Here is a 24,894-nt window from a genome sequence, read left to right as displayed (position 1 = left end):
AGAAATTTTATGATATCTTCTGATACTCGCTGATCAGTTAAACTAATAACACTAGTTTATTGATTGTTCAGTTAATGACAGAGTTGGTGAAGTTGTTAGAGAGATGTTACTCTGCATGTATGGGTCATGCATACTCTGCATAGAGGGTATGTATAAAGGGTATGTATAGAGTGTATGTATAAAGGATATGTTTAGAAGGTATGTATAGAGGGTATGTATAGATGTTATGTATAGAGGGTATGTATAGAGGGTATATTTAGCAGGTATGTATAGAGGGTATGTATACAGGGTATGTATAGAGGGAATGTATAAAGTGTATGTATAGAGGGTATGTATAGAGAGTATGTATACTGGGTATGTATAGAGGGTATGTATAAAGGGTATATTTAGCAGGTATGTAAAGAGGGTATGTATAGATGTTATGTATGGAGGGTATGTATAGAGGGTATATTTAGCAGGTATGTATAGAGGGTATGTATAGATGTTATGTATAGAGGGTATGTATAGAGGGTATATTTAGCAGGTATGTATAGAGGGTATGTATAGAGAGTATGTTTAGAGGGTATGTTTGGTGGGTATGTATAAAGTGTATGCATAGAGAGTACACAGACAACATTTAAATATTATCTAGCAGTCTACAAATGTAAAAGAATTATTGTAGTATTGGCAATGATTGGGTACATGATTGTATGTGATAACTGAGTTGGCAAGCTTTATTAACAGAGGCTACGATATAATTGTAGTTGAACATTTGAAATGGAAGTACCAAATTTTACCAATTAAAACAATTGAAACAGTTGAAATAAAATAATTTATATAAAAAGTTCCAAAAAATAACAAACGCAAATGGTAACATTAGTTAATAAAGAAATTGCACACTTAGCGTGTGCAATTGCTAAAAGAATATACAGTATACGGTAAGAGCGATCGGAATGGTGAGAATGGCTTAACCTTGTGATTACGCACCCTTGTTCATCGACTTGCAAAGTAAAGGTTGTATAATAAATTTTTAAAAAGTTGCAAGTAGAATTTCAATATAAAGGTGCTTTTTCATTGCTATAACTTGATGGCTACAACTGGACGGATGACAGACAAACATTGATATTTATATATTTATATATATATATAACATATATAACATATATATATATAACATATATATATATATATATATATATATATATATATATATATACTAACTGAGCTACCCAGCATTGCCCCGGTATTAAAAATCTGCTTGTAAACACTGAGAGGTAATGAGAGTTGCCTGTTACTCGCTATTCGCAGCTGGCACAATATCATCGGATAATTTGAGTAAGCTCACTAATAAGAGCTACCAATTCTCGTGACGTTACGCCATCTTGTTCCCTCGTGATGGAGATTGGTAGCGTATTTGCTTTCATATAGCGACATACTTCACCTAATGAATTCATCAAACCCGTGGGGCTGAATTGGTAAGGCATCAGACTGGCGAACTGGAGGTCCGAGATCAAATCTTTTATGTTACAGAATCTTTATTCCAAAATATTATTAGCTGTAGCTAGACTAACACAGACACAAACTTTGAGAAATATTTGCATAGATGTATAAGTTAAGATACTAATAATTTCAACTGAGGTTTATGTGTGAGTTTATATATGTACTTTGAGAACTCTTGTATAACAGGACTTCTAAAATAACACAAAAGAAAGTTATATATTGTTAATAGTAGCTGATTATTAATCACTTTAGATAAAAGTTGAGCAAGAACTATTCATGAAGTAATTTGTCAGATTTCTGTTATCATCAAGCGCCTCTAACAATACTGTATTTTTAACAAGAGCTGCTGATTGGAGTACAGAAGTGAGATAGGCTTTACGAAAAGATATAACCTACTAGTACAGGAAATCCCGTCTCCTTCAAACCCAGTTTTGCAGGAGCAGTTGAATGAACCAAAAGTGTTGACGCAGTCAGCATTGTTGTCGCAGTTGTCTGTCCCTGCATCGCACTCATCAACATCTACAAAGAATTATGTTGCTGTACAGGGAAAGAACTTATTGGGATTGTAGTAAAAGGGATAATCATTTTAACAATAGAGATGAGCAGGTTGATAGTTTTATGGAGTGAACTAGACCAGCTGCCACCATCTACCAATATCTCTGGGATCCTGTAATATGGGCTCTCACTGTTATTTAGTTATTGTCATGTGTTCCTGCTTTGTAAGAAAATAATTGATAAAAAGTTATATTCTGAAAAATAAAATAATTGGAAAGGAAAAGTCAAAAAAGATACAAAAAGGAAGTAGAAACAAAAAGAGAAAAAGAAAGAATAAGAAAGAAAAAGTATGAAAAACCAAGTTTCTACACTTGGAATAAGAAATATACAGCAAGTAACGAATAATAATATAAAAGGCATTTTATTTTAAGACTATAAAGAAACATACAACCAGGAAGACAGCAGAAAAGAAACAGATCTGACCGATAAAATAAAAAGTTATGACAATGTTAGCTTGAGATCTTGAGATTGAGTAAAACAATGGCAGTTTATTTACCTTCACATCTGTAGCCATCTCCAGTATATCCTTCTTCGCAGCTGCATTCAAACGTTAGGGGTGATATACTCACAATATTACACGCTGCATATCTAGAACACCGGTTCCGCTCGTCTGGACAGACGACTCCATCTACAATGTAACCAACAAATGCATACAGTAAAATATATTTCATTGAATAAAGCATGAAAAAGTCATACAGTTTTATTTAATTTAGTAGTGTGACAAGTTAGCAATAGGTTTTCACTCAAAAATAACCTTTACAGATTTCTATATAGCAGACTGGTGTTGATCAAAGTTGCTGAGTTGAAATGAACTTGTGGTAAAAATTTACCATTGCAGTAACTGAAGTCTGCTTTGTTTACTGCATGTGGACAGGCACAGCGATAACTTCCTGGGATGTCAATACAAGTAGAGTTGATGCGCTTGCAAGGGTTGTCATCACATTCATGAATATCTGAGGGAAGCAGAAGAATATACTGTCAGAACAATAATCAGGTCAAACAGTTAAATACAAACAGACCCTTAGTCATATTACATTAGAGAAGATAATTCATGTGATCATACATATAGTGTATTACATCATCTGCTGTAAAACTCTGTTTTACAGCAGTTTATTGGTCTGCTGCCTGCAATAAACACAACAAAAACTACCGAAAATAACTCTATCCAAGTTAATAGCTTTCAAGTCTGTTTTTTTAATATTACAGTAGCTAGTCAAACCCTGATGACTTTTCAAATACTGTCTTTTAATCAAACTTATCAGCATTTAGAGAACTTGCTATTAAATGATGATAACAAAAACTTTAACAAAAGATGCACACTGGGATTCATATATATAAATGACAATATATGAAAACATAAAAAGCTCTAATCCAAACCTTTCAACAGAAAGTTTTAGTAATCTAGAGCAGAGTATTTGTAGTGACATCAACTTGATCCAATAATCAAGAGAAACTGGAGAAAGTTTTATTAATTTATGATCTGCGTTTTATAACACAAGCGAACCATACTTTTGTCAATTGATACAATTTTCAAAATCAATCACTTCTTCAAGGGTGGTGGCGTTTTTCATCTACTAATTCTGTATGAAAGACTAAGACAACAACTGTGTTAGCTTTGAAAACAATTACACGTTCCTACCGGTATTAGATATTGTAATCTATACTATTGTACCTGTGTTCTGCCTGAGGAGAGTGATAACTTCCGGGAATGTTGACACAAGTAGAGCTGAAGACATGTATCTTATTTGTGCATTGCTTATTATTATTGAAAGTTAAAATCAGTATGACAATTTAATATATTCTTATATAGAACATTCTCATAATTCTTACAACATTAATGCAGCTGTTTATTAGTCAGTAAAACTACTTAGACAGCAAGTGCTCTGTTTCTATAAAGTTTCGTATCTACAAAAACTCTAAAGACCTTGTATGGTTTGACATTGTGACCTTTCAGATAAGTTTCTATTTAACTGCCTTTGATCTCATTGACTAAACAACTACAAGTTAGAATGAATTTGCTGCAAAAGAAGACAACTTCACTTCTATATCAGCATCATAATTTTAGTCTAATAGACTGTTCAGCTCTTAGGTAAGAATTACCATCACAGGAAAGTCCATCTCCATGGAAACCAGTTTTGCAGGAGCAGTTGAATGAGCCAAAATTGTTGATGCAATCAGCATTGTTGTCGCAGTTGTCAGCTTTGTCACCACACTCATCAACATCTGTAGAGTTTTAAAAATATAGAAATATCTAAAAACTGTGTGTTCAAAGACTCTTAAAAGAAACAGTTTGTTTCAACTCAGTTTTAAAAACTAAAACATGGAACAAATGATGGCTGACTATGTGGTATTTGACGCTTTCAGATTATGTTACACAATCATGTAATTGATTGAAGAGTGAAGTGTTGTTGTCAGTACGTTGCAGCTAGTCGTTGTTGGTGTTTTGTGTTGGTTCTTTTATACACTCCTAAAGTATGGTGAAAGTAGAACTTAACTACTAGCCAAGCAATACAACTGTACAACGGAACTATTTGAATTACATGTATTTGTTCACAAGAGTAAATGATGAACATAATATCCTCTCAGTTGATTACCTGAGTTCCTTGATACAGTAAAAAAGAGTAGGGAGTACATGCTACCTTCTTTGACTAAGTTTCTAATACTAAATGAAATATGTACACATATCAAGTGTATATATATAGTTAATTATCTACACCTAATAACTATATACATGTATAACTCATAACAATGCATATCATAGCTGTATATAGTCCATCACATACATATCATAGCTGTATATAGTACATAACATACATATCATAGCTGTATATAGTACATCACATACATACCATAGCTGTATATAGTACATAACATACATATCATAACTGTATATAGTACATCACATACATATCATAACTGTATATAGTACATAACATACATATCATAGCTGTATATAGTACATCACATGCATATCATAGCTGTATATAGTTTATCACATACCGTAAAACCTCTAATTGAACGCCATGGCGCTCTATTTTTCAACCCTTTCTCTATAGTGGCGATCAATTGGAGGTGGCGTTCAAATAAAGGCTTGTGGTCTATTTTTCAAACCGCTCGTCAGAATTTTCAGAAGATAAATTTAGTCCTTTTACGGGCGAAGCCAATGTCGTCTATATTTTGCTCTTTTTTTTCGGCATAGCTATATTAAACCTTTTGGATGCAATAAATCTGCTAACTTACCTATAACTTGTCAAAGATCAATTGATAAATATGAATCGAGAAACTGAGAAATATTTCTACCAATTGATATCTATTGCTTGCAATTTACCTGCGATGATATAGCTTATGTCCTTCTTTGTAATTTGTTGGCATTTTCATTTTTTATTTCATTCTAAATTTGAACACATATTTTTTTTTATATCTATAGTTAACATTGCTGAACAAAAGCTCATTGCATTTACTGATATGTTTCCTACAGTTTGCAGCCAAAACTAGCTTTTTATGAGCAATAGAAGTCGAGCTATAAGCATCGATCCATTGTAAGCTGTGTTAAGACAGCAGCAAAACTGCTATTGATTAACATGCAATAAATCTGCATATTTATAAGTTATACAACAATAATCTATCAAATGATACAAATATATATTCAAGAACACGTGACATAAACGAATTATACTTACAACTACAAACAGAAACAAAAATTTACGTTTTAAAACAGTATTTTCATCGTGTGATCGGATAGCTGTGTTCTGATTGTTGCTTTCGATGGAATGAACATTTTTAGTTGTCCATGACCTTCCACAACATCTTTTGGCCTCAACTCTTCTTCTGAACTGCTGAACTAGTCAATATTAGCGTTCAAACAATTTTTTAGCAGAGCAAAACTTTCATGCGATGAGAAAGTTAATAGAACCGCGTTAAAAAATTTCTATTGCGTTGCTTTTGTAGCAAACCTAAGAGAATCGCTAGTTATTCTAACGAGCGAAATTATAAAATGAGTAATGATCTTACAAAGAGTCGTGAGAGCGCAACTCCATATGCTTCATTTACACTAGACTGAAGAAAAGACGATAGACATAATTAACGGGATTTGTAGAAAATTTGTATGTGATCAGACCTGTATTCCCTGGTTACAAGGTAGGGCTGCAAATGTTAGGCAACTAGTGATGAACACTTGGGGGTTTAGGGGGCGGTGTTATTCCCCCTCTTCAACGGGGTACAGATCAGCGCCCCGGAGCTCTGGACCTTTTAAACATGAACAACCCTCACAGTATGCATAAATGCAATCAATTGTAAGCATCGAAATCTACATAAATATATTGCTTATGGTTCATGGTAGGCAAAACTTTTCTTTATTCAACGAACGATATAAAACTCATGAAAATACAGATTTCTGTAAAAAAAACTTGAAAGAACAAGAGCTATTACTTCTTTATTGCAATAGCTTTTATTCTGTCAACGTGTCCATGGCAGAAATATTTCACAACTGATTCTGTATCTGCATGTATTTCAACATCTTTATATATGTGTATTATTAAAAGATTATTTAGACGAGCCTGTCCGATGGTGCTCCTCATCGCTGTTTTGATTTGCTTCAATGCAGAAAAGTATCTCTCATTCACTGCATTAGTGGCAGGCAAAACCAATACTAGATTAGTGAGCCTCATCGCTAGTTGCACGAGAGCACAACTAGCGCTCGCAATTAGTAGCTGAAAAATCCAAGTGAATGAGCTTAGACTGCAATTTCTAGTACTTAGCCATTAGAGCAATTCTTAGTCCTTAGCCGTTAGAGCAATTCTTAGTACTTGGCCGTTAGAGCAATTCTTAGTACTTAGCCGTTAGAGCAATTCTTAGTACTTGGCCGTTAGAGCAATTCTTAGTACTTGGCCGTTAGAGCAATTCTTAGTACTTGGCCGTTAGAGCAATTCTTAGTACTTGGCCGTTAGAGCAATTCTTAGTACTTGGCCGTTAGAGCAATTCTTAGTACTTGGCCGTTAGAGCAATTCTTAGTACTTGGCCGTTAGAGCAATTCTTAGTACTTGGCCGTTAGAGCAATTCTTAGTACTTGGCCGTTAGAGCAATTCTTAGTACTTGGCCGTTAGAGCAATTCTTAGTACTTGGCCGTTAGAGCAATTCTTAGTACTTGGCCGTTAGAGCAATTCTTAGTACTTGGCCGTTAGAGCAATTCTTAGTACTTAGCCGTTAGAGCAATTCTTAGTACTTGGCCGTTAGAGCAATTCTTAGTACTTGGCCGTTAGAGCAATTCTTAGTACTTAGCCGTTAGAGCAATTCTTAGTACTTGGCCGTTAGAGCAATTCTTAGTACTTGGCCGTTAGAGCAATTCTTAGTACTTGGCCGTTAGAGCAATTCTTAGCACTTGGCCGTTAGAGCATTTCTTAGTATTTAGCCGTTAGAGCAATTCTTAGTACTTGGCCGTTAGAGCAATTCTTAGTACTTGGCCGTTAGAGCAGTTCTTAGCACTTGGCCGTTAGAGCAATTCTTAGTACTTGGCCGTTAGAGCAATTCTTAGTACTTGGCCGTTAGAGCAATTCTTAGTACTTGGCCATTTGAGCAATTCTTAGCACTTGGCCGTTAGAGCAATTCTTAGTACTTGGCCGTTAGAGCAATTCTTAGTACTTGGCCGTTAGAGCAATTCTTAGTACTTGGCCGTTAGAGCAATTCTTAGTATTTGGCCGTTAGAGCAATTCTTAGTAATTGGCCGGTAGAGCAATTCTTAGTACTTGGCCGTTAGAGCAATTCTTAGTCCTTAGCCGTTAGAGCAATTCTTAGTACTTGGCCGTTAGAGCAATTCTTAGTACTTGGCCGTTAGAGCAATTCTTAGTACTTAGCCGTTAGAGCAATTCTTAGTCCTTAGCCGTTAGAGCAATTCTTAGTACTTGGCCGTTAGAGCAATTCTTAGTACTTGGCCGTTAGAGCATTTCTTAGTACTTGGCCGTTAGAGCATTTCTTAGTACTTGGCCGTTAGAGCAATTCTTAGCACTTGGCCGTTAGAGCAATTCTTAGTACTTGGCCGTTAGAGCAATTCTTAGTACTTAGCCGTTAGAGCAATTCTTAGTCCTTAGCCGTTAGAGCAATTCTTAGTACTTGGCCGTTAGAGCAATTCTTAGTAATTGGCCGTTAGAGCAATTCTTAGTACTTGGCCGTTAGAGCAATTCTTAGTCCTTAGCCGTTAGAGCAATTCTTAGTACTTGGCCGTTAGAGCAATTCTTAGTACTTGGCCGTTAGAGCAATTCTTAGTACTTGGCCGTTAGAGCAATTCTTAGTACTTAGCCGTTAGAGCAATTCTTAGTACTTAGCCGTTAGAGCAATTCTTAGTATTTGGCCGTTAGAGCAATTCTTAGTACTTGGCCGTTAGAACAATTCTTAGTACTTGGCCGTTAGAGCAATTCTTAGTACTTGGCCATTTGAGCAATTCTTAGCACTTGGCCGTTAGAGCAATTCTTAGTACTTGGCCGTTAGAGCAATTCTTAGTACTTGGCCGTTAGAGCAATTCTTAGTACTTGGCCGTTAGAGCAATTCTTAGTATTTGGCCGTTAGAGCAATTCTTAGTAATTGGCCGGTAGAGCAATTCTTAGTACTTGGCCGTTAGAGCAATTCTTAGTCCTTAGCCGTTAGAGCAATTCTTAGTACTTGGCCGTTAGAGCAATTCTTAGTACTTGGCCGTTAGAGCAATTCTTAGTACTTAGCCGTTAGAGCAATTCTTAGTCCTTAGCCGTTAGAGCAATTCTTAGTACTTGGCCGTTAGAGCAATTCTTAGTACTTGGCCGTTAGAGCAATTCTTAGTCCTTAGCCGTTAGAGCAATTCTTAGTACTTGGCCGTTAGAGCAATTCTTAGTACTTGGCCGTTAGAGCAATTCTTAGTACTTGGCCGTTAGAGCAATTCTTAGTATTTGGCCGTTAGAGCAATTCTTAGTAATTGGCCGTTAGAGCAATTCTTAGTACTTAGCCGTTAGAGCAATTCTTAGCACTTGGCCGTTAGAGCAATTCTTAGTACTTGGCCGTTAGAGCAATTCTTAGTACTTGGCCGTTAGAGCAATTCTTAGTACTTGGCCGTTAGAGCAGTTCTTAGCACTTGGCCGTTAGAGCAATTCTTAGTACTTGGCCGTTAGAGCAATTCTTAGTACTTGGCCGTTAGAGCAATTCTTAGTACTTGGCCATTTGAGCAATTCTTAGCACTTGGCCGTTAGAGCAATTCTTAGTACTTGGCCGTTAGAGCAATTCTTAGTACTTGGCCGTTAGAGCAATTCTTAGTACTTGGCCGTTAGAGCAATTCTTAGTATTTGGCCGTTAGAGCAATTCTTAGTAATTGGCCGGTAGAGCAATTCTTAGTACTTGGCCGTTAGAGCAATTCTTAGTCCTTAGCCGTTAGAGCAATTCTTAGTACTTGGCCGTTAGAGCAATTCTTAGTACTTGGCCGTTAGAGCAATTCTTAGTACTTAGCCGTTAGAGCAATTCTTAGTCCTTAGCCGTTAGAGCAATTCTTAGTACTTGGCCGTTAGAGCAATTCTTAGTACTTGGCCGTTAGAGCATTTCTTAGTACTTGGCCGTTAGAGCATTTCTTAGTACTTGGCCGTTAGAGCAATTCTTAGCACTTGGCCGTTAGAGCAATTCTTAGTACTTGGCCGTTAGAGCAATTCTTAGTACTTAGCCGTTAGAGCAATTCTTAGTCCTTAGCCGTTAGAGCAATTCTTAGTACTTGGCCGTTAGAGCAATTCTTAGTAATTGGCCGTTAGAGCAATTCTTAGTACTTGGCCGTTAGAGCAATTCTTAGTCCTTAGCCGTTAGAGCAATTCTTAGTACTTGGCCGTTAGAGCAATTCTTAGTACTTGGCCGTTAGAGCAATTCTTAGTACTTGGCCGTTAGAGCAATTCTTAGTACTTAGCCGTTAGAGCAATTCTTAGTACTTAGCCGTTAGAGCAATTCTTAGTATTTGGCCGTTAGAGCAATTCTTAGTACTTGGCCGTTAGAACAATTCTTAGTACTTGGCCGTTAGAGCAATTCTTAGTACTTGGCCGTTAGAGCAATTCTTAGTACTTGGCCGTTAGAGCATTTCTTAGTACTTAGCCGTTAGAGCAATTCTTAGTACTTGGCCGTTAGAGCATTTCTTAGTACTTAGCCGTTAGAGCAATTCTTAGTACTTGGCCGTTAGAGCAATTCTTAGTACTTGGCCGTTAGAGCATTTCTTAGTACTTAGCCGTTAGAGCAATTCTTAGTACTTGGCCGTTAGAGCAATTCTTAGTATTTGGCCGTTAGAGCAATTCTTAGTACTTGGCCGTTAGAGCATTTCTTAGTACTTGGCCGTTAGAGCATTTCTTAGTACTTAGCCGTTAGAGCAATTCTTAGCACTTGGCCGTTAGAGCAATTCTTAGTATTTGGCCGTTAGAGCAATTCTTAGTACTTGGCCGTTAGAGCATTTCTTAGTACTTGGCCGTTAGAGCATTTCTTAGTACTTAGCCGTTAGAGCAATTCTTAGCACTTGGCCGTTAGAGCAATTCTTAGTACTTGGCCGTTAGAGCAATTCTTAGTACTTAGCCGTTAGAGCAATTCTTAGTCCTTAGCCGTTAGAGCAATTCTTAGTACTTGGCCGTTAGAGCAATTCTTAGTACTTGGCCGTTAGAGCATTTCTTAGTACTTGGCCGTTAGAGCATTTCTTAGTACTTGGCCGTTAGAGCAATTCTTAGCACTTGGCCGTTAGAGCAATTCTTAGTACTTGGCCGTTAGAGCAATTCTTAGTACTTAGCCGTTAGAGCAATTCTTAGTCCTTAGCCGTTAGAGCAATTCTTAGTACTTGGCCGTTAGAGCAATTCTTAGTACTTGGCCGTTAGAGCAATTCTTAGTACTTGGCCGTTAGAGCAATTCTTAGTATTTGGCCGTTAGAGCAATTCTTAGTAATTGGCCGTTAGAGCAATTCTTAGTACTTGGCCGTTAGAGCAATTCTTAGTCCTTAGCCGTTAGAGCAATTCTTAGTACTTGGCCGTTAGAGCAATTCTTAGTACTTGGCCGTTAGAGCAATTCTTAGTACTTGGCCGTTAGAGCAATTCTTAGTACTTAGCCGTTAGAGCAATTCTTAGTACTTAGCCGTTAGAGCAATTCTTAGTATTTGGCCGTTAGAGCAATTCTTAGTACTTGGCCGTTAGAGCAATTCTTAGTACTTGGCCGTTAGAGCAATTCTTAGTACTTGGCCGTTAGAGCAATTCTTAGTACTTGGCCGTTAGAGCATTTCTTAGTACTTAGCCGTTAGAGCAATTCTTAGTACTTGGCCGTTAGAGCATTTCTTAGTACTTAGCCGTTAGAGCAATTCTTAGTACTTGGCCGTTAGAGCAATTCTTAGTACTTGGCCGTTAGAGCATTTCTTAGTACTTAGCCGTTAGAGCAATTCTTAGTACTTGGCCGTTAGAGCAATTCTTAGTATTTGGCCGTTAGAGCAATTCTTAGTACTTGGCCGTTAGAGCATTTCTTAGTACTTGGCCGTTAGAGCATTTCTTAGTACTTAGCCGTTAGAGCAATTCTTAGCACTTGGCCGTTAGAGCAATTCTTAGTATTTGGCCGTTAGAGCAATTCTTAGTACTTGGCCGTTAGAGCATTTCTTAGTACTTGGCCGTTAGAGCATTTCTTAGTACTTAGCCGTTAGAGCAATTCTTAGCACTTGGCCGTTAGAGCAATTCTTAGTACTTGGCCGTTAGAGCAATTCTTAGTACTTAGCCGTTAGAGCAATTCTTAGTCCTTAGCCGTTAGAGCAATTCTTAGTACTTGGCCGTTAGAGCAATTCTTAGTACTTGGCCGTTAGAGCATTTCTTAGTACTTGGCCGTTAGAGCATTTCTTAGTACTTGGCCGTTAGAGCAATTCTTAGCACTTGGCCGTTAGAGCAATTCTTAGTACTTGGCCGTTAGAGCAATTCTTAGTACTTGGCCGTTAGAGCAATTCTTAGTATTTGGCCGTTAGAGCAATTCTTAGTACTTAGCCGTTAGAGCAATTCTTAGTACTTAGCCGTTAGAGCAATTCTTAGTACTTGGCCGTTAGAGCAATTCTTAGTACTTGGCCGTTAGAGCAATTCTTAGTACTTGGCCGTTAGAGCAATTCTTAGTACTTGGCCGTTAGAGCATTTCTTAGTACTTAGCCGTTAGAGCAATTCTTAGTACTTGGCCGTTAGAGCATTTCTTAGTACTTAGCCGTTAGAGCAATTCTTAGTACTTGGCCGTTAGAGCAATTCTTAGTACTTAGCCGTTAGAGCAATTCTTAGTACTTGGCCGTTAGAGCAATTCTTAGTACTTGGCCGTTAGAGCAATTCTTAGTATTTGGCCGTTAGAGCAATTCTTAGTACTTGGCCGTTAGAGCATTTCTTAGTACTTGGCCGTTAGAGCATTTCTTAGTACTTAGCCGTTAGAGCAATTCTTAGCACTTGGCCGTTAGAGCAATTCTTAGTACTTGGCCGTTAGAGCAATTCTTAGTACTTAGCCGTTAGAGCAATTCTTAGTACTTGGCCGTTAGAGCAATTCTTAGTACTTGGCCGTTAGAGCAATTCTTAGTACTTGGCCGTTAGAGCAATTCTTAGTACTTAGCCGTTAGAGCAATTCTTAGTCCTTAGCCGTTAGAGCAATTCTTAGTACTTGGCCGTTAGAGCAATTCTTAGTACTTGGCCGTTAGAGCATTTCTTAGTCCTTAGCCGTTAGAGCAATTCTTAGTACTTGGCCGTTAGAGCAATTCTTAGTACTTGGCCGTTAGAGCAATTCTTAGTACTTGGCCGTTAGAGCAATTCTTAGTACTTGGCCGTTAGAGCAATTCTTAGTACTTGGCCGTTAGAGCAATTCTTAGTACTTGGCCGTTAGAGCAATTCTTAGCACTTGGCCGTTAGAGCAATTCTTAGTACTTGGCCGTTAGAGCAATTGTTAGTACTTAGCCGTTAGAGCAATTCTTAGTACTTGGCCGTTAGAGCAATTCTTAGTATTTGGCCGTTAGAGCAATTCTTAGTACTTGGCCGTTAGAGCAATTCTTAGTACTTGGCCGTTAGAGCAATTCTTAGCACTTGGCCGTTAGAGCAATTCTTAGTCCTTAGCCGTTAGAGTAATTCTTAGTATTTGGCCGTTAGAGCAATTCTTAGTACTTGGCCGTTAGAGCAATTCTTAGTACTTGGCCGTTAGAGCAATTCTTAGTCCTTGGCCGTTAGAGCAATTCTTAGTACTTGGCCGTTAGAGCAATTCTTAGTACTTGGCCGTTAGAGCAATTCTTAGTACTTGGCCGTTAGAGCAATTCTTAGTACTTGGCCGTTAGAGCAATTCTTAGTACTTGGCCGTTAGAGCAATTCTTAGTACTTGGCCGTTAGAGCAATTCTTAGTACTTGGCCGTTAGAGCAATTCTTAGTACTTGGCCGTTAGAGCAATTCTTAGTACTTGGCCGTTAGAGCAATTCTTAGTACTTAGCCGTTAGAGCAATTCTTAGTACTTGGCCGTTAGAGCAATTCTTAGTACTTAGCCGTTAGAGCAATTCTTAGCACTTGGCCGTTAGAGCAATTCTTAGTACTTGGCCGTTAGAGCAATTCTTAGTCCTTAGCCGTTAGAGCAATTCTTAGCACTTGGCCGTTAGAGCAATTCTTAGTACTTGGCCGTTAGAGCAATTCTTAGTACTTAGCCGTTAGAGCAATTCTTAGTACTTGGCCGTTAAAAATTACTAAAAAGTTGGGGCGGCTCAGCTGCCCAGCCGCTCCAGGGAATACTGACCTTTGTCAAGGGAGAAACTGATATTTAATAATATATATTTAATTTGAAATATGATTTGTAATTAATCTTTTAATAATCTTCTTCAATACATTTTACATTATTATCTCAAATAATAATGTAAAATGTATTTTTTTTATGTGTTTCCTCTGAGTGTAATGGTATTATGGGTTCTATGTTTAATGGTTAGCCTCTGGACCTTAAGTTCAATTTCTCCCAAGACAAATTTTGACCGCATACAAAGTGGCACTTCTGCCCCACAAAAATCAGACTGCCGCTATGAAGCGAATTTGAAACAACTCAATTAATGGAGATGGACACTACTATAATAGTTCTCCTTGAAATTGTTTTGACAGGTAATGGCGCTGTTGCCATAATGAGCCCAAGTATCAATGCTCACAAGTAGTATTGAGATTGTGAGGCCTACAATAGTTACTGCCTGTAAGCAAATATCCTATAACTAACAATAATACACCAGTGATTTGTTTCAAGTGTCTGTAAACTCTATTTTCTTCAGAAAGTCAAAAATAACAATAATTCTGTCAATTCTAACTAGCCAAAGAAAAATAACAATGCCTTGTATAATTAGACCTACTAGTTATGGCCTTTCTAGGCTCAATAATTACATGTGTCTGCGTGTAATGACAAGGGTCTTTCTGCTGGCAGGGTGCTGAACGAATTCTATTTTCTCAGGACTTTGTAGTTTCCTGGTTTCCTGCCTCTTTGGGTAAATTGTTTCTGCTGTATGTTTCCTCTTCAATGGGTTGATCCTCTGCAGGCTGTCTGCTGCAGGCTCCTAAGGCTTATATTAGCCTCTCTCTAAGCGGCCTTTTTTGCTGCTTGGCTCACTGCCAACTTCTAGCTGTTTTTTCTGGCTCGCTGCCAGTTGCGCTCTGGCTCGCTGCCAGATCCTCTCTGTTTTGGCTCGCTGCCAGCTCCTCCTTATATACTTATTCTCGGATAAGTGTCAAATGTCACTGGATTCTTACAACATTTTCGTAATGTCTATTTCTAGTGTCTTCGATGTCAGCCAGCGTTCCTTTCTGACATTTGATATCTGACGCCTTGACAGCTGACATCTCATAGAATTCCATGACGATGCGATACGCCCACCCGTGGACTAAACTAAGTCAATAATTTGTACAAGATTGGCCACAACCTGAAAACCGCCATTAGCTGATTTATACAAAATGAATTTTGCTATAATATTCATCTTGAGACAGTTATAATAATCTATCTTACATAAGGCAAAAAAGATATTCATAATTCATGCTATTCTATATTCATTACATCAATTCTGTTTTTCAAAACCTCTAAAATCATGCACAGTTATATACACTTTGTGGAATCATAATTATGATTCCACAAAGTCATATTATCTGTAATAAATTATGTTATAAGCTATATTTATGAAAGTGTTGTAAATATTCGATTAATTTATTACTGGTCGACGGTTCGATGTATGTATGTCCTTGCTTGCACTTGTCATGCTGCAAAGTTGTTTGCTCTGTAGAATAACCTTTGGTACTTCTTGTGATGTATTGTTCTCCCTCATACATAATGGTGACATCGTATATAGTCATACACAGTCATAGCTTGTTAATGTCTCTCATCAACTGTAATGGTTAGATGGCTTCTATGCTTGATACATGAGAGCATAGGGGTAATACATCATTTACTACTCTTTTTGTAGCAGCGGGAAGAGATTGCCATTTCTCTAAGTTTTTCCATGTTTCCTATGGCGGCGTTACCTGTCAAACAATTTACTTATACATTATTTTGACAAGTAACGCGTTGTTGCAGCAAGGCTTCCAACACGGATGCTGTTAGCTTGGCAGGTTTTTCATGCTGTCCTGTCATCACTTCCATAACTGATGCAATACTATCTCCGCAGTCTGACACGCTGATCTGTCATAGCTTCCAATATTGATGTATTCCTAACTTGGCAATTTATCACGCTTTTGTTCTAGCATTACAATATCCATGATGCCAATTTTAGCATGATTGCTGCTTTCTGCAAACTTTCAAATTTTCCAACCCTGACACCTGTATGCAATGAACAATTAACAAGTTTATTTTTTACTGTTCACATGTTCGAAGGATTTATTTATGTTCATAATTGTTTATCAGAATAATCTATCTGCTCCAATCAAGCACTAGCTGTTAAAGTTATTTAAGTAATATTTTTTCCGTTTTTGTTGTTGTTACTTTTTCTCGTAGTAACATTTTGTAGTTAGTCTTTTTCGTTATTAAGATGTGTCCTACTGTTTCCCATAAATATTATTTTTTACATAGTATATGTAGAATTTTATAGACATTTAGATTATTGGACTGCAATGGCTAGTTTTCCATCAATCGATGTGATTGGTGAGTTTGAATAAGAACGTAATGTCGAGTCATTCTACTAATAAAGAGGACTGTTAGATTTTGGTTTGAAAAGTTAGCTGGTTTTTTGCTCTTAAAAGAGACATATAATATTATTACTGTAATAAAATCGTCTATTCGATTGAGCAATATCATTTTTGATCGTTATTAAAAGGCTGAATATGTAGAATTATTAATAACAATTCTTGCATAGAAGTGTGTGTATAGAAAAGGTTACTGTTCCACCAGAAGCTATCCATAAAAACTCTGAATACGACGATACTGGTAATAAAAATGTCTGCACAAAAAATTAATTTGTATTAAACATGTAACAACATTTGCCATTCTAACTTGTTAACTAGAAATCATGAGAAAAGTGTTTTGTGTAGTTGAAATAACTTAAAAGAAAGTAAAAACTACTGTAAAGGTTTTTAATTTTTGTCAAACCACTATCACTTTCAAACTTCATATCAAGAAGAAAATGTTTTAAGCAGGTCAAATAAATTTAAAAAAAAAAACAACTATAAAATGGTTTAGATATAAATGTGAAAAATTAACAAGTAATAGCTAAATTAAGTCAGTTTCTTACGATTACAATAAAATATCATTCGGTGATTCGGTAATGATACAATTAATACGAACTGAGAAAGCAAAATAAAAATCCTGAATATGTTGAATCAATAATAACACTTATTGCATAGAGGTGTGTGTCTATAAAAAAAGGTTGCTGTTACATCAGAAGCTATCCATCACAACTTTTCTCATGATATGCAGTTTGAAAGTTAGAATGGCAAATGTTGTTATATGTTAAGTAAAAATCAATTTTCTGACGAAAGACCTTTTTATTACCCGAGCAACGCCGGGTAGCACAGCTAGTAGCTGTATATAGTCCATTACATACATATCATAGATGTATATTATTATAGTCCATTACATACATATCATAACTGTATATAGTCCATCACATACATATTAGAACTGTATATAGTCTATCACATACATATCATAGATGTATATTATTATAGTCCATCACATACATATTATAACTGTATATAGTCCATCACATACATATCATAGATGTATATTATTATAGTCCATCACATACATATCATAACTGTATATAGTCCATCACATACATGTCATAGCTGTATATAGTCCATCACATACATATCATAGATGTATATTATTATAGTCCATCACATACATATCATAACTGTATATAGTCCATCACATACATATTAGAACTGTATATAGTTCATAAACTACGCATAAATAGAAGTAAAATGGGAGTTATCTTACCTTGGCACGTAGTCCCATTACCACTAAATCCTTCCTCACACTCACAGTAAAATGAATATGTATCTGGAGAGTACTTGCACTGAGCTTCATCAGCACAAACCTCTCCATTGCAGTCGGTACCTACACAAGGAAATGTAACCAATGCATGTTCAATGACATCAGAAGGAAGTACCCCCTAAATATGCAGATGGTCTGTCAAGGTAAGTTGGTAGCCACAGGAATAGAAATGCTCCCTAAATATGCAGATGATCAGTCAAGGCAAGTTGGCAGTTACAACAATAGAAATGTTGTTAGACCTACTTAAACAGATACCTAGCCTGTCCTGACAAACTGTTGTTTTTGCGGAGTTGGCGTCCCCCGTCGAGCGGAGCAAACAAAACAACAGCTTGTCACAATACGCACTGCACCTGATGCATCAGATGCACTTATAGGGAGTTGTTCTCTTCCGTCTATGCGGATTGGCTGCGATGTTATGTCGGTTGCTCTATCGGTAATCATAACGGATTTAGCCCCAAGATTTATGTAGAAAAAAGATATAAACGACTAACCAGAGACCAGTCTCTGCGGCAAACTTTAGTAGAACTTGAGAACTTAGGCAACAACAGCAACTAAACATGTTGTTATTCGTGCGCTCAGTCAGTTTTATTTCTATTTTTGTATCAGTCAGTTTTGTTTGTTCTTATTGATTTTATTTTTAATTTGTTTTGTTCTTAAGTACTGCTAAAGTTTACCGCAAAGACTTTTTTCTCTCACTTTTTTCTACATAGATTTTTGGGCTAAATCCGTTGATTACTAATGGAGCGACCAACATAACATCGCAGCCAACCAGCATAGACGGAAGAGAACAACTCCCTTTCAGTGCATCTGATGCATGAGGTGCAGTGCTTATTGTGACAAGCTGTTGTTTTGCTCGCTTCGCTCGTCGGGGAAAACTCCACAAAAACAACAGTTTGCCAAGACAGGCTAACAAAAACCTGTTTCTGAGGCTATATAAATTGTCTGTGTTGACGATCCTAAGCAGGTTAGTTGCTTGGTTAAATGGCAAGTAAAATCATTTTTTTTGAGTTGTCTGTCCTCCTTTCTATTATTAAAACAAGAGTATTATTTTACGCACTAGTTTGTCTAACTAATATTATATCCCATAATTCCATAGTCTTAGTCTGGCAGCAATGAATAAACACTGAGACAAATTAATATGAACTATGATTCTTGCATCCCATACTCTGTGAAAGATCATCATGTGTAATGATTATAGGCACAATTAATCTAAAGTATGGCAAGGTGGTTTAGAGGTAGAACGATTGGCTTTGAATCTGTGCACACGAATACCAGTGTTCAATTCCTATGTGGTGCAATCTATTTTTTTAATGCTTTTAGTTGGTTGTGGACAGTCTGAAAGACGGAGAGGGCTGTGATTACAGTGAAGATTGCTAGCCATTTTCTGCTGTATAACAGTATCAATCGTCACTTCAGCTGAGAGCAGGTTTGAACTTCTTTAATAAAATGATAGTCAAACACTTTACCATATCAGCTACTTAGACCACACTAAAGTAACCTGTTATAATGTCAAAGCAAAATATTTCATTTCATATCTTTTTTTGGTTACATCTCAAGAGTTTAGGCCCAATTTTGTCATTTTGACCTTCTATGCTGTTTGAATTTTAAAAAGGTCAACAATAGCCACTACACACTACAGGCAACATAATTATATCAACAATCTTTAATCAAAGGCAGGTCAGCAACCGGTTCAAGCTCAGCTTTTAGACAATAATTTAATTAAAACAACCAATCAGAAATCCATGAAGGCAGTTTATGATAAGCAAAGACTGAGGTAAATTTCCTACCTGCATATGTTGCCAAACAAAGTGTCAAGATTATTAGAAAAATAGACACAAGAGAGTTAGACATGACAGTTCTGACAATGTAAGACAGGTGCTTGAGACTCTTTCGACTTGTATAAATAGGCGGATGCGTGGATCTAGACAAGAGGTAAGCAGACGTTGCAAGCCAAGGTAGCTGAAGACGACAGTACCACTGCCTGCTGGTAAATGCCCAAGGAAGCTAAGCTATGAAGGAAATGGTTTCACAGCTTTGCATTGATAAATCACTCAGGTAATCCAGATACAAGCTAATAGCATGATGATAAGAAACCCTAATGTATTTGTTTAATAATACCGCAAAACAGGTTTGATACAGCTTCTTTGCATGTACCCTTTTTCCAGGCTGCTTGTTTGAACTCAAATATTTACAAAACACTATATGAGGAAAGACCAACAGGGGCAAGGGTGACGATGATTTGATAACGTTACGAATAAATGGGTGGGTCCATGATTCCTCCATAAAAAGTGCAGAAAATGGTATGTTGCCAAGCAAAGACGAGTCAGCCTTTACTCGACATGTTGAATGCTGTCCACTCTTACCTACAGGAGTACTAAAACTCATGTCACAGATATATCATAGTCATTAACTAAATGCTGTTGTTCAATTTCTCGAGTATGCAAATGAGACAACTGCAATGGGAGTGAACCATTTATAGCCAGAGTGTATTGATGTGTCTAGTTACTCCATTAGGAAGTTCTCCAGGTCCGTCTAAAAGACAAGGTATGAGTAATAAGGACATTTAAAAGAGTCCAAGAACATTAATAATCTCAAGAAGGAAGTACTTGAGTATTGGCAGCATGCTGATAAGAAGTCAGCTAAACCCTATGGTTGAAGTTGTCACAACTAAATCTATAGAACCAGTGTTATGATCAGGAGGAGATAATTCCTTGAGCTGTAAAAGAGACACATGGGTATTGCAATGGTAAAGACTGAGACACTAGGTTTCTTATCAGATGAGCAAAGGCTTTGTTCCAAGCAATGAATCCATTTCTGTATAACAAGCTACATACTTTGACCAGCACTGAGTTATGTTTTATAATAGCTTAGCTTGACGGAGACTACTGATGAATTGAAATATGATATGTTACTAGTGAATTGAGACATGACATGTTACTAGTGAATTGAGACATGACATGTTACTAGTGAATTGAGACATGACATGCTACTAGTGAATTGAGACATGACATGTTACTGGTGTATTGAGACATGACATGGTACTAGTGTATTGAGACATGACATGTTACTAGTGAATTGAGACATGACATGTTACTAGTGAATTGAGATATGACATATTACTAGTGAATTGAGACATGACATATTACTAGTGAATTGAGACATGACATGTTACTGGTGAATTGAGACATGACATGTTACTAGTGAATTGAGACATGACATATTACTAGTGAATTGAGACATGACATGTTACTGGTGTATTGAGACATGACATGGTACTAGTGTATTTAATATAGTGTAATGCTACTAATGTCACTAATTAAATATAATATAAACAATTTGACTGATGAATTTAATATAATGTAATATAATAATCATATTTTATGATATGATTATTATATTACAGTTTTATCATGTATAAATGTTGTATAATAATCATATAATCCCATGGCCTAACACGAGCAAAGCGAATGTTTGAGAGTTTTAGGATAAATGCGTGTGCACACAACTCACGAAAATTATTCAACAACAACGTCGCAAACCCTTGTACCGAAATCTCATCAACAAATTTAACCATTTTTCAATCGAGTCGTTTAAGTATAATAACGATATAAAACACATAAAAACCTATTCAAATATGTTACTAAGTCTTTGTAAATTGTCGGCAATATCTTAAATCTTACCCATCTGATCGGATTGCACACAAATAGACAAGATTAATTTGGTCAAAAATTGTTATTAAAACTTGCCAAGCCTTATTTTTATCAAAATTAAGACCGGCAAACGAAACGCTGAGCAACAGAGAATAGAACCATTAAGTCGTACGCATTTCACGAAAAAATAATGTGCACATTTCACCAGTCTATAGCATTGGCAACTTGCCGAAAGTTTTTGTAATTAACGTAGAAATACTGAAAGATAATCGTTTCTTTTTTGCCGATTTCAAAGTAACTGACATTTTGGACACTTTTGAACTTTGGTATTCTAACTGATGTCCAAAGCAGTGAAAGTAAAGGAAATGACGATGGCATTTTTTCCTAACGATTCGTATGAGATTATTACAGTATTTAATTATAAGTTTAGATGACTATTGAAGTGTTATAGTCACACTAACAACATCGATGATGGGCAATATGTTACTGTTATTATTTTTTCTAAATAGTTTTGTTAAATAGATTTTCTAAAAATCTATATAAATATCACAACTTTTTGATATTGTTAGCTATGACGTTTTGAAATGTAAACAAAATTGTGCATTGGTTTTCTATTATTACTATTATATTAATAATATTGATTATTCTAATAATATCAGTGCATTTTACTTCTAATATTGCATTTCTACTATTGCAGGGGAAGAGATATAAACATGTAATCTTTGCCTTTCATTATTACTGTTTGTTGTACATAATAACACCCAGTACATTACAGTTACCATTGCAGTTATCCTATTGCAATGCAGTGCCATTTGACTGATAATATTGCATTTCTCAACCATCAGTACCCTTTCTTTTTTCCAATATGACTTTGGTCGTGGGCTGTATGACAGGGGAATTTCTAGTAAAATATGATTATTATAAATATTATTATATTTATATTAATCTTTATAATAATATTATATTAATTATATTATATCATATTAGTAATTTAATATAATACTGTTGATTAAAATATAATATGATGTGAAACAAAAGATTCTATATATGTAATAAAGTTAGCTCTGTACCACCAGCCAATTTCTACTAGTGACTATGTGCCACCAGCCAATCTCCACTAGTGACTATGTGCCACCAGCCAATCTCTACTAATGACTCTGTACCACCAACCAACTTCTACTAGTGACTCTGGGCCACCAGCCAATTTCTACTAGTGACTCTGGGCCACCAGCCAATTTCTACTAGTGACTCTGTGCCACCAGCCAATTTCTACTAGTGACTCTGTACCACCAACCAACTTCTACTAGTGACTCTGGGCCACCAGCCAATTTCTACTAGTGACTCTGGGCCACCAGCCAATTTCTACTAGTGACTATGTGCCACCAACCAACTTCTACTAGTGACTCTGGGCCACCAGCCAATTTCTACTAGTGACTCTGTACCACCAGCCAATTTCTACTAGTGACTCTGTACCACCAGCCAATTTCTACTAGTGACTCTGTACCACCAGCCAATTTCTACTAGTGACTCTGGGCCACCAGCCAATTTCTACTAGTGACTCTGGGCCACCAGCCAATTTCTACTAGTGACTCTGTACCACCAGCCAATTTCTACTAGTGACTCTATGCCACCAGCCAATTTCTACTAGTGACTCTGTACCACCAGCCAATTTCTACTAGTGACTCTGGGCCACCAGCCAATTTCTACTAGTGACTCTGGGCCACCAGCCAATTTCTACTAGTGACTCTGTGCCACCAGCCAATTTCTACTAGTGACTCTGTACCACCAACCAACTTCTACTAGTGACTCTGGGCCACCAGCCAATTTCTACTAGTGACTCTGGGCCACCAGCCAATTTCTACTAGTGACTATGTGCCACCAACCAACTTCTACTAGTGACTCTGGGCCACCAGCCAATTTCTACTAGTGACTCTGTACCACCAGCCAATTTCTACTAGTGACTCTGTACCACCAGCCAATTTCTACTAGTGACTCTGTACCACCAGCCAATTTCTACTAGTGACTCTGGGCCACCAGCCAATTTCTACTAGTGACTCTGGGCCACCAGCCAATTTCTACTAGTGACTCTGTACCACCAGCCAATTTCTACTAGTGACTCTATGCCACCAGCCAATTTCTACTAGTGACTCTGTACCACCAGCCAATTTCTACTAGTGACTCTGGGCCACCAGCCAATTTCTACTAGTGACTCTGGGCCACCAGCCAATTTCTACTAGTGACTCTGTGCCACCAGCCAATTTCTACTAGTGACTCTGTACCACCAACCAACATCTACTAGTGACTCTGGGCCACCAGCCAATTTCTACTAGTGACTCTGTACCACCAGCCATTTTCTACTAGTGACTATGTGCCACCAGCCAATTTCTACTAGTGACTATATGCCACCAGCCAATTTCTACTAGTGACTCTGTACCACCAACCAACTTCTACTAGTGACTCTGGGCCACCAGCCAATTTCTACTAGTGACTCTGTACCACCAGCCAATTTCTACTAGTGACTCTATGCCACCAGCCAATTTCTACTAGTGACTCTGTACCACCAGCCAATTTCTACTAGTGACTCTGTACCACCAGCCAATCTCTACTAGTGACTCTGTACCACCAGCCAATTTCTACTAGTGACTTTGTACCACCAACCAACTTCTTCTAGTGACTCTGTACCACCAACCAACTTCTACTAGTGACTCTGTACCACCAGACAACTTCTACTAGCGACTCTGTACCACCAGTCAACTTCTACTACTGGCTCTGTACCACCAGTCAACTTCTACTAGTGACTGTACCACCAGTCAACTTCTACTAGTGACTCTGTACCACCAACCAACTTCTACTTGAGACTCTGTGCCACCAGTCAACTTCTACTAGTGGCTCTGTACCACCAGTCAACTTCTACTAGTGACTCTGTACCACCAGTCAACTTCTACTAGTGACTCTGTACCACCAGTCAACTTCTACTAGTGACTCTGTACCACCAGTCAACTTCTACTAGTGACTCTGTACCACCAGTCAACTTCTACTAGTGACTCTGTACCACCAGTCAACTTCTACTAGTGACTCTGTACCACCAACCAACTTCTACTTGAGACTCTGTACCACCACTCAACTTCTACTAGTGATTATGACTAATACTGTGACCGAAACTGTGACTAACATTATGACTCTTGTCATAGTCACCCACTATATGCGTAGTCACATTTTAGTCACCCACCCTGTGTTTAAGTCTCATAGTAGTCAGCCACTTTACTCTCTCCTCTCATTGTATCAGCTACCTTAACCTATACACCCAAAATAATCCCCCATATTTCTCATCTTTTCTTAAAGACACATCGCTTCCTTTTCATATTGATATCTATTTTTTCTGTTTTATTGTTCCTTAGTTGTCATTTTCCAGAAATCCTCTTTAACTACTCTGATCATCTCATATTTACCTTTTCATTTATTTGCCTTCATCATAATCTCATTTGACATCTGTAGCATCAAGATGTCAACAAGTAGTCAAGGTGTCACTCAAAGTTAAGATAAAATATTTTATTTATAAATTCATATATAATATAATGTATATAATATGCATATATTGTATATCAATGTTTCAGTCAACTTGTCAGAGAACACACTGATGTTTTAATCAATTTGGAAAATGCTTTAAATCTGAGTCATTTTGGGAAAGGACTGAGTGAGTCAGGCAATATGTAAGTTGAGTGATTTTACACATTGACTGTAACATAATTATATATTG

At 37.1% G+C, this 24,894-nt stretch overlaps 1 protein-coding gene across 1 annotated transcript in view; it reads right to left on the bottom strand.

The window, feature by feature from the left end:
- Nucleotides 1-24,894, bottom strand: part of LOC137402519 (mucin-2-like) — a 65,469-nt gene that overhangs the window by 17,428 nt on the left and 23,147 nt on the right. Inside the window, exons 14-18 of the mRNA XM_068089020.1 lie at nt 17,431-17,605; nt 4,135-4,257; nt 2,865-2,987; nt 2,531-2,662; nt 1,876-1,998 (exon numbers count right to left, since the gene is read on the bottom strand). Coding sequence (XP_067945121.1) covers nt 1,876-1,998; nt 2,531-2,662; nt 2,865-2,987; nt 4,135-4,257; nt 17,431-17,605 — 676 coding nt within the window. The remainder of the gene's footprint in view (nt 1-1,875; nt 1,999-2,530; nt 2,663-2,864; nt 2,988-4,134; nt 4,258-17,430; nt 17,606-24,894) is intronic.

The sequence above is a fragment of the Watersipora subatra genome, chromosome 8 (genome assembly GCF_963576615.1).
Source record: "Watersipora subatra chromosome 8, tzWatSuba1.1, whole genome shotgun sequence".
NCBI lineage: Eukaryota > Metazoa > Bryozoa > Gymnolaemata > Cheilostomatida > Watersiporidae > Watersipora > Watersipora subatra.
This window is presented reverse-complemented; position numbering and strand designations above follow the sequence as displayed.